General features: G+C 39.3%; 1 protein-coding gene across 1 annotated transcript in view; it reads left to right on the top strand.

The window, feature by feature from the left end:
- b4galt2 (beta-1,4-galactosyltransferase 2) overlaps window positions 1-12,212 on the top strand; it is a 208,894-nt gene that overhangs the window by 162,237 nt on the left and 34,445 nt on the right. The window contains exons 5-6 of the mRNA XM_006792142.3: window positions 501-688; window positions 8,974-9,096. Of these exons, the coding sequence (XP_006792205.1) occupies window positions 501-688; window positions 8,974-9,096 (311 nt within the window). The remainder of the gene's footprint in view (window positions 1-500; window positions 689-8,973; window positions 9,097-12,212) is intronic.

Here is a 12,212-nt window from a genome sequence, read left to right as displayed (position 1 = left end):
ATATATTTAAATGGAGTTTATCTTTTATCGCAGAAGCAGATGGGTTTTGCTGGTTCAGGCAAATGATCTTTCCTTGGGGTCAATAAACACATCAGCTCATAGTGGATTAATAGAAGAAAAACACCTTTGATTTGAGCCTGACCTAATTTGCTACATCCTGACTCATTCTCTCTTTATTTATGATAAAAGTGCCTGTAGCAGTTGTACATTCAGATGTTGTTTTCATTCGTATAACATGTGAAAGACCAGATTTATAACTTCAGGGGCCTCTACTCCCACTTTAATATTGTTTTATAATACTGAAGAAAAATGAAAATGTCTTATTTTATATACGGTCTTCTTTTTGTTTCTCATTTCTATGACACGGTCATTTTAATAATGTACATTTGATCAGAAATTCACTGCCTGTTTTCCTGACATCGCATATCTTTGTATCCTTACGTGCTCAAAGTTTTTAGGTTTGTGTCTTGATGTCAAATTCTCCTTTGTGTGTCTTGCAGTTGGGCGAGGACACTTTCAACCGTGCTAAGTTGTTGAATGTTGGTTACACGGAGGCTTTGAAGGATGCAGAGTATGACTGCTTCATCTTCAGTGATGTTGACCTGATCCCGATGGACGACCGCAACCTCTACCACTGCTACGACCAGCCGAGACATTTTGCCATCGCCATGGACAAGTTTGGCTTCAGGTGATGGAATGAGATCCAGTTTCACCACTCGTTTGTCTAAAACACTGACAGCCCACACATGCACACATATAAACACTGATGACACTCTAAAGGATTGTAAGACTGAAGGTTTTATTTTTCAGGTGGACTCTATACATGTCTTGCCAACTCCAATTATTGTTGTACATCATTCGTCTATGCTGTAAATACATAGAATTTAAATCTGCTAGTTCCTGCCTAACAGAATTTCCCCTACAGCCTTTGTTCTGACAGACAATCGTGAAAGAACAGTGTTTAATTTGAGTAAATCTCATTATACTTTGAATCCCTTGTCTGCAGCCTTAATTAGTATGAAAACTCACCACAGTTCACTGCTGCCAAGTTTGATCAGTTCGTACTAACAAGAGCGCATGTTTCAGAGTGTAACTAACGAGTTTGGACGACAGCAAGTGAAGAGACCTTTGGTAACTGTGAAGCCTTTGTGCAAACTGAATTAGCTGGATTATCAAATGTTATTACTGTTTCATTGCTGAATTACTGTCTTATTTGCCATCGTTACTTTTAATTGAGTCATAATAAACAAAATATATGTGCTAAACAATTGTTAGATTTTTAGAAAAATATTTTCCTCATGATAAATTAATAATTTAGTCTCAATTCCAAACTTATAGGGGTATAGATTTTCTGCTTAGCCTCCTCTTGTCTAATCACACAATAAATATTTTTGGTTTTTGGTGTTTCTGTTACATAAAATAAGGAAATTATCAATGATTATCATTCAGTGTATAAAATTTAATCAGTATCTTATTGAACTTTATGATAATGCAGAGATAAAACAATCATCAGGTACTGTAGGATGAGAACCCAAATGCAGACTCCAAGACAACAACAAAAAAAACCTCAGCTAACTCAAAATAAGCCCAGGAAGTCAAAGAGTGACCACACATGGGAAGTTTAACGGACTCTGTGGCAAAGGCTTGGAGGAAAGACATGACTATTTATACACATAAGGTTTTCAGGGAAATGGAGACACAACAGACTCACATTGAAACCAACGAAAAAACCTTTCAGATAAAAAAGGTAATATTTAAAGGTGTATGTTTAAGTAAAGGTTTATACTCTAAATATGTTCATGTATTTCCTTAGCAGTTTATTCAACTTCGGCTCCAGTTATGCAGGTCTTTAACTGGTCTGGTCTGAAACCATAGACAACCACAGGTCACTAGACAAAAAGATGTATTTCATGACTGGTTGGTGAGTGGCTGCTGAAGGTCGTTGGCACTACCTACAAGTAGGTGAAATTCATTGCTCGAGGTATATAGTGTTGTGCTGAAAACTTCTTGCGATTGCTTTGCTCACTAACAGATTGTTGTGGTCACCTACCCTGTGTACTTTGCAATTATTATCCCACTGCTTGCCAAGCGGTAGACAACCTGTGAGACACAAATGAGAATAAGAAAGAGTTCACCTTCAAACTAACACATTTCAGAATATGTAAGTTTTACTTTGAAGGCATATACTCTGAAAACGTGCATTGCACAAGTTTCACTATCATATGTAGAATAGTTGACAAGTGTTTGCAGATAAGTTGGTGTCTTCCATGCAAACTCCTTCCTACATGGCTGGGGGATAGGAAAGGGAGAATGATGAAGGAAAAGAAAACCAAAGGGGAAGAGGGACAGTGAGAAAGGACACTTAAAACACTTAAACTCCTGGAAACTATTGTAGGCTGCTCGCAACCAATGCAATCAGCTCCCAAGAACTGCCAGCAATCTGTAGCAACTACTTGCTAACCAGTTGGAGAACATACATTTACCATAGTTATCAAAGGTTAACAGGGGTGCAAACAAGTCTGTAGGCCTGTGTGACTAGGGCCTATGTGTTTTGGGGGGACTGGAGCCAGCTGTCATAAGACAGAACGCAGGTAAACCTAGGACAGGTCACTTGCTCAGTTAGAATTACTGAATAATCCAACCGATGTGTTTCATTAGGCTCTACGTTTCTAATTTCTAATGCAGGATAACCCAAAGAGGTCCAGAGCCCTGAATGGCTGGGTCCTGTCTAAGCATCTTTTTGCATAATGACACCACACCTGCCCTCAATTATCTAAAAGCACAGGAAGTATTGATGAATACTCTAAACATGTCCAGTGATGTGACCTGGCCATCCAAAAGCTGTCAGTCCACAAGAGTTATCCTACTGAAAACCCTCAGGGGCTCCTGCAGGTCCCTGATATAGTGCTCAATAAGCTAATGCTATCTGGCAACAAATACAATGCAGGTGGTAAGAAGGGCTGAAGCTTACATTTCTTAATAGCAATTAATCAGTAAAGACTTAAAATGGTTTCATCAGGTTTTTTTGGCTGCTCTGAAATAAAGAAAAGGGCATACAGTGAAAGGACAGCCTGGAGGTGAGAGTGACTGGAAGGTCAGAGAATTGATTGTGGTTAATTACTTATGTTAAAATGAGATCGTTGAAAAAAACTGATTCCAAGGTCAGCGTGGTCTGAATCAGCCTATCAACTCATTTGTTCAGTACTTCAAATTTAAGCATCTAAAAAGTTCATAAACTTCCAAGCTGTGCAAGAAAAAAAATGCAGCAGACTCCAGTGACTTTTGAGCACATTTTTAAAGTGAGAACCTTTCAGTATTTTGGCCCCGTCATTTTATGAAGGCAACTTCAGTCATTTCAAAATGTAAAAGGAGTAGACGTTTCTGATAAATGGTGGAAATGGTAAAAACACTAACAGTGAAAGTCAGGTCACATTAAGTGCTACTCCATTACCTTAGCACCTCAAAACACCAAACAGCTCTCTGAGCAGAGTGTGTCACCTTGAAGTCCATTTCATAACTCTGACTTTTTCAAAAGTATTGCACAAATTATGTGCTAGAGCGTCAAGAAAAAGGTTCAGAGGTTCTTTAAGCTTTTTCATATTTCTACATAACATGGCCTGACATATCAGAGTTTCACTAAATTCTTTAGGTAGAAAAAGAGAACCTGATTTAACAAATTTAAAAGTATGTATAACACTTTTATGTGACTCTGTGTGTTTTATATCGGATCAAAACTGCAAGCCTTTATTAAGGTTGATTAAATGCAAAACAGTAAATTCAGAAAAAGACACAAACAAAGTCCAAAAGAAATACAGAACACTAGGTATTCAAGGAATAACTAAGGTTGCCAGACAGGAACAGACTACAAAAACAAATACACAGTATAACACAACCATGAACTGAGGCCTGAAATACAGACATGAGGTAATCGGGGGACACAGGTAGTGATGATGAGACACAGCTGAAACTTTCTTGTCTCTAAATAAGACAAAGAAGTAAAACTAAATATAAGAGAGAAATTACTTATAGAAAGGGAATACAGAATACACAGAATATAGAAAACTGACACAAGACAGGGAACAAGAGCTCATAGAAGACAGACTGTAACCAAGACTCAAAGCCTAATGGGAACTGATCGCACACGATACAGGGAAATACTGGAACAATCAATACCTAGAAATAAGAAACCGTAAATGCTAGTGAATAAAAGAAAATAAAAGCCTGAGGAACGGCTAAACTCAACTACAAATAGCAAGGGCAGCTAAGAGCTAGAGGTAAATGCTAAGGAAAACAACGAGATACATTATAAGAAATAAGCTTACAAGGAATCAAACAGAATATATTTAATAATAACTCCAAAAACCCTGGACCATGACACAGGTGCCATTTCCTCACATGAAGTGTGGGGTGTCACTTCACTATCTCTTGAAATTAATTGCTGTTATAATTCCAAATTAATTTCTAATTAATTTCCCTTTGATGAGCAGTGGCTCTCTCGTTTAGCTCTTCATTTTTAAAGCTGGTGGACTCATGAATTGTAAGACAGCCCTTTAATTACTTAGAAATTACCCTGGGTTCCTTAGTGACATTGCAGGTTATTATTATACACCTTGCCTATGGGGTCTTTGTTGGTTGACCCTCCTGTGTCAGGTTTTTCAGATTCATTCATTTGCAAAAAGTTTGTCTGATTGTAGATCGGTGGATTCCAAACACCTTTTAGATAGTTTTGTAAACTTTCCCAGGTTCCTGAGCATTAACAGCTCTTTTTAGGTGGCCTCATTTGCACCATTCAGGCTCAGGCGTCGTAATAGATCTGTATTTCACAAGCATCTGATTGCCTTTCCATAGATGAAGACACTGTTTTTGTTTCCAAATTAATGCCGATTCCAAAGTTTACATAGTTTCCCCCACTCACAGATGAGCAATATTGGGTCTATTGACTTCATCCAAGAAAATATTTATTTATTTAAATTTTAGTTGTTCTTGGTTTCACCTCATTGGATGACATTTTAGTTTATATTTATGCAGAAATATGGAAAACCTCACAAACCTTTTTTTGTGGATGGGAACATTATGAATGTGGTCCAGTATATTTAAATAAACTACAATTATGCTTGTTTATTTAAATGCGCTGATCTAATCCTGAAGGTTTATTAGCACACTTATTTCATGACAACTTCATACATTCAAGCTATTTGAACATTAGTTTTACAACTTTAATATTTCTCCCTAACATTAATTAGTAATTACTGAATAATGAACTCGGATGCACAGTGGTACACAGCACAACGAGGGGATCCTGGGTTTGAATTCATTGGACGGTTAACCCCTTCTGTATGGAGTTGCATGTTTTGTGTGGGATTACTGCTCCCACAGTGTAAAGACATGCATGCTCAGTTAATTGGTGGCTCTAAATTGGCTGTAGATGTGTATATGAGCATGAACTGTTGTCTTTCTGTCTGTGTTAGCCTGAAATGGGGTACACACTGGACAAGCTACCATCTTTTATCCTATGAGAGTTGAAATAGGCTTTTGAACCCTTTTAACCTGAAGTGGTTAAGAAAATGTATGAATGGGTTTTTGCGTGATGAGAAAACTTTCAGAATTTTCAATTCTTCATTTTGAACTTTGCTTAAACCACTTCTCCCAGAGTATTAAAAGACTAGTTTATAATGAACTTGGCTTCATGGATATGTTGTGTAAGGATTCAGGAGACTGACTGCCTGCCTCTCAGTGTAATGTAGAGAGCCCGAGTGCTGCGGATCAGAGCCAGAAGAAGCTCAGGTCAGACAAGGAGTCTGGAGTTTTTGAAGTAATTAGAAAAACATTTATGGCCTTTTGAGAGAATCGCCTTGACTGAGCTCTGATTACTGATGTGCGTTTCTGCATGTTTTCATGTCACAGTCCCAGAGTCATTGGTACGCAGACGTGTTGTGTTTACTGCCACTGAAGAGGAATTAATCTCGTTCATTTACAATGTCATTTTCCCGTCGGCACTCATTAGGCTTGCTAATGCTAACACAACCAGCAGCACTGTGCGACCGACCGGGCCCGACACGATCAGCTGGTGTTTTTCTTCTGGGATGACAGCTGCTACCGTTTATGGGTGTCAGCATACACCAAAGTCGTACCTTTGTCACCGCGGTCAGTGAGGAGCTGAACAGAAAATGCTGTGTTGGCAAGAATCTATGCGATTATGTGTAAAGATCAAAGTAGGAGATTCCAAAGCAGAAGTGATGAGAGCCACTACAGGGTGAGGTATGGAAGAGGAAGGGGAGTGTATGGACTGGAAATAAGATGAGTGATTATGATGGAAGTAGGGAAGCCATACCGACTGGAGTCTGCTGATGGTATCGTGTGAAGTTGTCGGTTCAGTGTAATTTAAAAAAGAATTGGCAGAACTGTCCCCAGAGTTTTGTTGTCTTTGTAGGAAGATTTAATAAAAACTTCACTCCCCCAAACAAAACATGCAGTTCGGCTCTCGCTCACTCTGAACTTTTTGCTTTTCTTTTTCTTTTCCCTCAGCATGTGTCCTTTTTAAGCACACACACCTGACCACATTGTTGCTGGGACAACTTGTGTTGAAACATACGGTCTCATTAGTTTTCACTTGTCATCTTTCAACAGGGAGCTGTCATAAGTTTTACACACATACACACACACACACACACACTGCCCTTTGGTTAGACTCCAGGCACCTGTCATGACATTTCCAACCAATGTCCGCTGGACTATTCTCATGTCTTTTGAGGAAAAATAAAACCCTGCTTGGCTCCTGTTGGGTCTGTGTTTCCACAAGCCCCGCTAGTTTAGAGACTTATTCCTCATGAAGAGCGGAAAACAAGACAGAACATCTTCAACCGGCTTGTTTTGGGTCAGAACCAGCTCATGGAGCTCACGCTCCTCACCTAATTCCAGCCACAAATCCTTAAAAGAGCAGCTTCCCTCACAGCTATTTATTGACAAACTGTTACAATACACATCACAGCACAAGCACCTCCCTCCGTAAAACCCCCCTTAGTTACAAAGACAAGGCACTATGTGTGTGTATGTGTAAGCACCTGAATGCATGTGCAAGTGTGTGTGTGTGTGTGTGCGTGTGTGTGTGTGTGTGTGTGTGTGTGTGTGTGCATGTGAGAATGTGTGTGTGTGTCATGGGGGTGTGTTTGTGTGACCTCCTGCTGACCAAAAGAGTCATAAAAGCAGGAAGCTTACAACACAAGAAACATGCCTTCCAGATAGGATGTATCTGCAATAAAACCTCCCCCAGCACAGAGTGGCTGGAGAGGTGGTCAGAGACAAAGGAATGTCTTGATCCTATAGATTGAACTCAGAGTTTACAAATTTAAGAAACACAATGACACATTCAACAATTAGACTTAACAGCTCCCCTATCAACTGTCTACACACACACACACACATATATGTGTGTGTGTACAAACAAACATACAAACACTGACTACTTTATTAGCTACAACTTCCTAGGTTTAAATTCTTCGAGGCATGAATTCAGCAAGGGGTAATTGAGATGATTTGAACTTTACGGCTATGGGATGCTATGTTGCCAGAAGCAGACATCAGAAGATGGGTACACTGTGGTCATAAAGGGATGAAAATTGTCAGCAACAACACTCAGGCCGTGGCGATGCTCAGCTGATATATATAATGCATTATCCTTTAGAAATCCAAAGTGTGCCAAGAAAATATCCACACACCATTACACCACCATTGAACCATTGATACAATTCAGATGGATCTATAGTTTTATGTGTTTTATACCTACCTCTGACTCCACCATCTGAATGTAGCAGCAGAAACTGAGCGTCAACAGACCACGCAACATTTGTACAATCCTCTGTTGTCCAATTTCGGTGAGACCCAGTCTTTTGCTGCTGTAGCACATCTGCTTCAAGTTTCTACATGCTGTGCATTCAGACTTAAGTCTTCCTCGTACCTTGAGTTAATCTGTTCAAAACAATCGGGCCATGCTCTTCTGAAACCAATAAGGCATTTTCACCCAGAGACCTGCTGCTCACTGGACGTTTTCTTATTTTCAAACCATTGTCTGCTAACACTAGAGATTGTTGTGTGGGAAACTCCCAGTAGATCAGCAGTTTCTGAAATACTCGGAGCAGCCTGTTTGCCACCAACCAGCACGCCATGTTCTAAGTCACTTAAATTACCTTTCTTCCCCCCATTCTCAGAACTTCAGCAGGTTCTGTCTGTTTTGACCATCTCTATGTACCTAAATGCATTGTTGCTCACATGTACACCTGCACAGGTGTACCTAATAAAGTGACCGGTGCCTCTAAAGCTATAACTACCATTATAGCTAGAATCGCCATTAAAGAAGCTGCAGAGGTCTTTATTTGCAAGTATATTCTCACCCGTCTTTACATTCGGTCATTTCATGTTGCCTGAGTGGATTATATACGGATGCGGATTATCCACTTACTGTAAAAAGACTCCCATTAAATTATCCACTTAGAGACCATCTAAGACAAGACACGGTAAGAAAAGATCTCATAGCCTGAAACAAACTGAAAAGATTTTATTCAAATGTAAATTGCGTCTCTTAAGCAGCGTTTGAAAACTCCTCTTAATGCATCACATTATCATGTATTGATGCCGCCCAGGACTCGCTGTCAGCTCACTGAAATTAACAGCACTGAGAACATGCACGTACACACAGCTGTTTAAGTCACTGAGATCTTCAGCTCTTATTAGACCTTTTTGTTTTTCTCACAAACGATCTTCGTGCCATAAAGCGGCGCAGTGAATTTTGTCAAGATGCAGCCCTTTGAAGATGAACGTAACATTTAGCCACCGCCAGTCTGTCTGACAGCTCTTGTTTGTTTCTGTAATTGAATCGACGTAATATTTGCATTTCAAATATGCATGTGCAGCCTCTAAAATGTAAAAGTATATTCTTGTCTCATCTGTGCCATCTCCTCCCTTTCTCTCGTCGTGCAGGCTGCCCTACGCAGGTTACTTTGGAGGTGTTTCGGGTCTCAGTAAAAAACAGTTTCTGAAGATCAACGGCTTCCCGAATGAGTACTGGGGCTGGGGAGGAGAAGACGACGACATTTACAACAGGTATGTGTGGACGGTTGAGCTCTGCCTGCGATTTTCTCACCGTTAAAATGTGTGGTTATCCTTGATAATGGAACTTTTCTGCAAAGGAAGGCAATTTATAAAACCCAAACTAGATTAAATAATTTTTATTCATGAGTAGAGGACAGAGTCTACTGTCAGGTTTACAGTCAAACTGCACCACACATTCACGTCTTTTATGTGTTGAATATGTATTATTTATGCCACTACTGGAGACGGTAGCGGCACAGTCAAGTATCGCGAATGCAAGTGACGTTGAAGCTCTTCATGGAAGAGGTGATTTATTATAATTATTCAGGAGAGGGAGTCTGATTAGCAAATAAATTAACCTTTTGAAGCACTTCAGTCAGCTTTTAATGACTAGCTGAAGTTCACTAATGACATTTCTGTGAATGTTGGCTGAAATCAAATCTGGGAGAAGAATATTCGTTTGACAGCTCGACAGAAAGATGACTTAAGACGGGACTATTAGCTGAATTTATCGTCTGCTCGGGAGGTTGTTTGCACTGAACTTTGTTTGATTACCCGGTGAAGTGATGATCAGACTATTAACAAATGACAGCTACAGCAATGAACCTTCATCTGTCTGTGGTTGGTAAAGAATCATAACAGCTAAACGCGATGCATAATGATATACCATAGAAATAATGAAGCTAACTAAACACAGGACTTCTATCTCTCCCTGACATCTTCTCTCGTAGCACAGATTAGCTCCATCAGCCACACAAACAAACCCAAAATGTCAGTTTCATGTTTCTTAACAGCTGAAATGAACATATGAGATGTCAGATTAACTCCAAAAGGAAATATATTGCAGTCCCATAAACAGATGCATTTGCATTCAGAGAAGTGGGCACAAATGCACAGTATAATTATAAACACACAGGGTTGCATACTCACAACAGGACGCTCCTCCACAAACACGATGCCACCTTCATCTCTATTGCATCTCCTCCTCTTCTTCTTCTTTTGTTTTTCCTCTCTGTCTTTCTCTGTGTCCCGCTGTCACGCTCACAATGTGAAGCTTATCTTTGTCTTCTCGGAGTAATAGCATTATAAGAAAACTGAAAATAGAGCAGTTGAGAATAGTGGTTTTTGAGGATGGACTGTGTCAGCCAACACAGTATTAGAAGATTACAGCTGTTTGTCAGCATCTGGCTGGATGTGATAAAAGAGATCAATGTGTGCTTCACTGAACGGTTGTGTGTATAGGTCTATAATTATGCACCAAAAGTTAAAGTACTGACTTTAACGGAAGATAGCTCAACTTTACAATTGGATGCTGCAGATTTTTCTGGAAATATTTTCTGCTCTCCAGCTGAGCTATTTTGGCTGCTATGAAATGTGAAGTGAAGTGCTGTGCATATATCATTAAACTGCCAGTTAGGAAAAGAAAACTTTCAGACACTGAATTGTGCACTCCAAATTTAACTCAGTTCACACTTGCTCTTACACTAAAATACTTAATTTGCCAGCTCCACAGCAACATTTTCCACCAAACCAGAATAAAAAATGCAAAATAATAATATTTGCTTTACTTAAGGCATGCCAAATACAAGGAATCCTCATATTAAGTTGCTTACTTGTTAGTGAAATACAGTGTTTGTACACAAAGAATACTGGCTGATATATCAGTCTGAATTTATTACTGACAAAGAAATCTATATCCGAGCTGGCATCTGCACTTGCCCCAAGATACCAGTGTTGGCTTGGCTCTACTTTACAGCCTGTAGCCTCTTTTAGGATATTACTTTAACTTCTTACACCAAACATGTTGTGTACCATATGGATGCACTCATCCAGATAAAACTGTAGACAGCTGCTGCCAATTCGGCAGAGTCAGGTCTGTAATAAGTTCAGAAAGCTGAAGTAGATGTGGTGAATAATGTAGAACTTATAGCAGTTAAAGCCCCACTTATTTTTCTTGGGAGCTTAGGGAGACCAAAGAGGGTGTTAAAGGGGTATTTCACCCAAAAATTCAACTTAGATTTTGTTTCTCTGACCCGTAATGCTATTTGCTATAACGTGAGTTGCTCCGTTTTGGAGATATTCACTCTATAAATGTCTGCATTGTCACAAATATAATGGCATTAAATGCCTATCAGCTCAAAAGGTCAAAGAAAAAGAGCAAAGACGATGCATGCAGACACAAAATGAACAGCAGTGTCTTTCCATAAATCCTGACCAGATTGCTCTAAATAATCTAAACTTGTGAGCAGTTTCTTATGACATGTATGACAGTATGATGACAGTAAGTTGTTTCTGAGCAAGACAGAGAATTTTAAATTAAATCATCACAAGATGTGAGTGAATTGCAGACTTTTTTTTTTTTTTACAAAAAAGTGTAATCAACTGTGCAGGAATTGCAGACATTTTCACACAGAGTCCCCTATTTTAAAGGGGATTTAGCAGTTGACTGATAAACTGGTAGGTTTAGGTGGATTTATTTCATGTTAAAGAGGTGCAAGTGTCATTGTCAAAGTCACTGCAGATTGTTTGCAGCAAGGCGATGGAGCATCTCAAGGGTCCATTGACTTTAGGCAGTCCTCGACTACAAACGAGTTTCATCCAAGTATTAAAATAAATCCTGAAATTTAAAATTGTGTTAGTTTGTCCAATAACTTTTTAGCCTCTTGATATAAGCCCCCTCCTCACTTAACCGGCAGTATTAGCCATATGTATACTTCTTTTTGTTGGGAGAAAAGAGTGAAAAAACTATGAAACACACCAAGGTTTTCGTAGTTGAATTACTGGGTCATGATTTCTGGAACGAGGCATAGCTGCTGAGTTTTCCTAATGTATTTGTGGGGCACTTTGACCAGCACAAGGCAAATGCCATCAGGTTCCGATATACTAAAGAGAAGACATCTCTACAGCCACTATCTACAAAACTTGGCAAGTCATACCAGGAGCAGTCTACAGTAGATCGATAAAGAGCACTACAGACCAGATGAAAAATATGGTAATTTGATTATGGGGTGAAATGTCTCTTTATAAGGGCACAAAATATCGACTGTATATTCATCAGATGACCAGAAACACAATCCCAAATTAGACTTTTTGTCTTTTTGCCAGTTCAGTGACAAAATGGAGTTCGT

The sequence above is a fragment of the Neolamprologus brichardi genome, chromosome 18, assembly GCF_056152115.1.
Source record: "Neolamprologus brichardi isolate AB-2024 chromosome 18, ASM5615211v1, whole genome shotgun sequence".
NCBI lineage: Eukaryota > Metazoa > Chordata > Actinopteri > Cichliformes > Cichlidae > Neolamprologus > Neolamprologus brichardi.
This window is presented reverse-complemented; position numbering and strand designations above follow the sequence as displayed.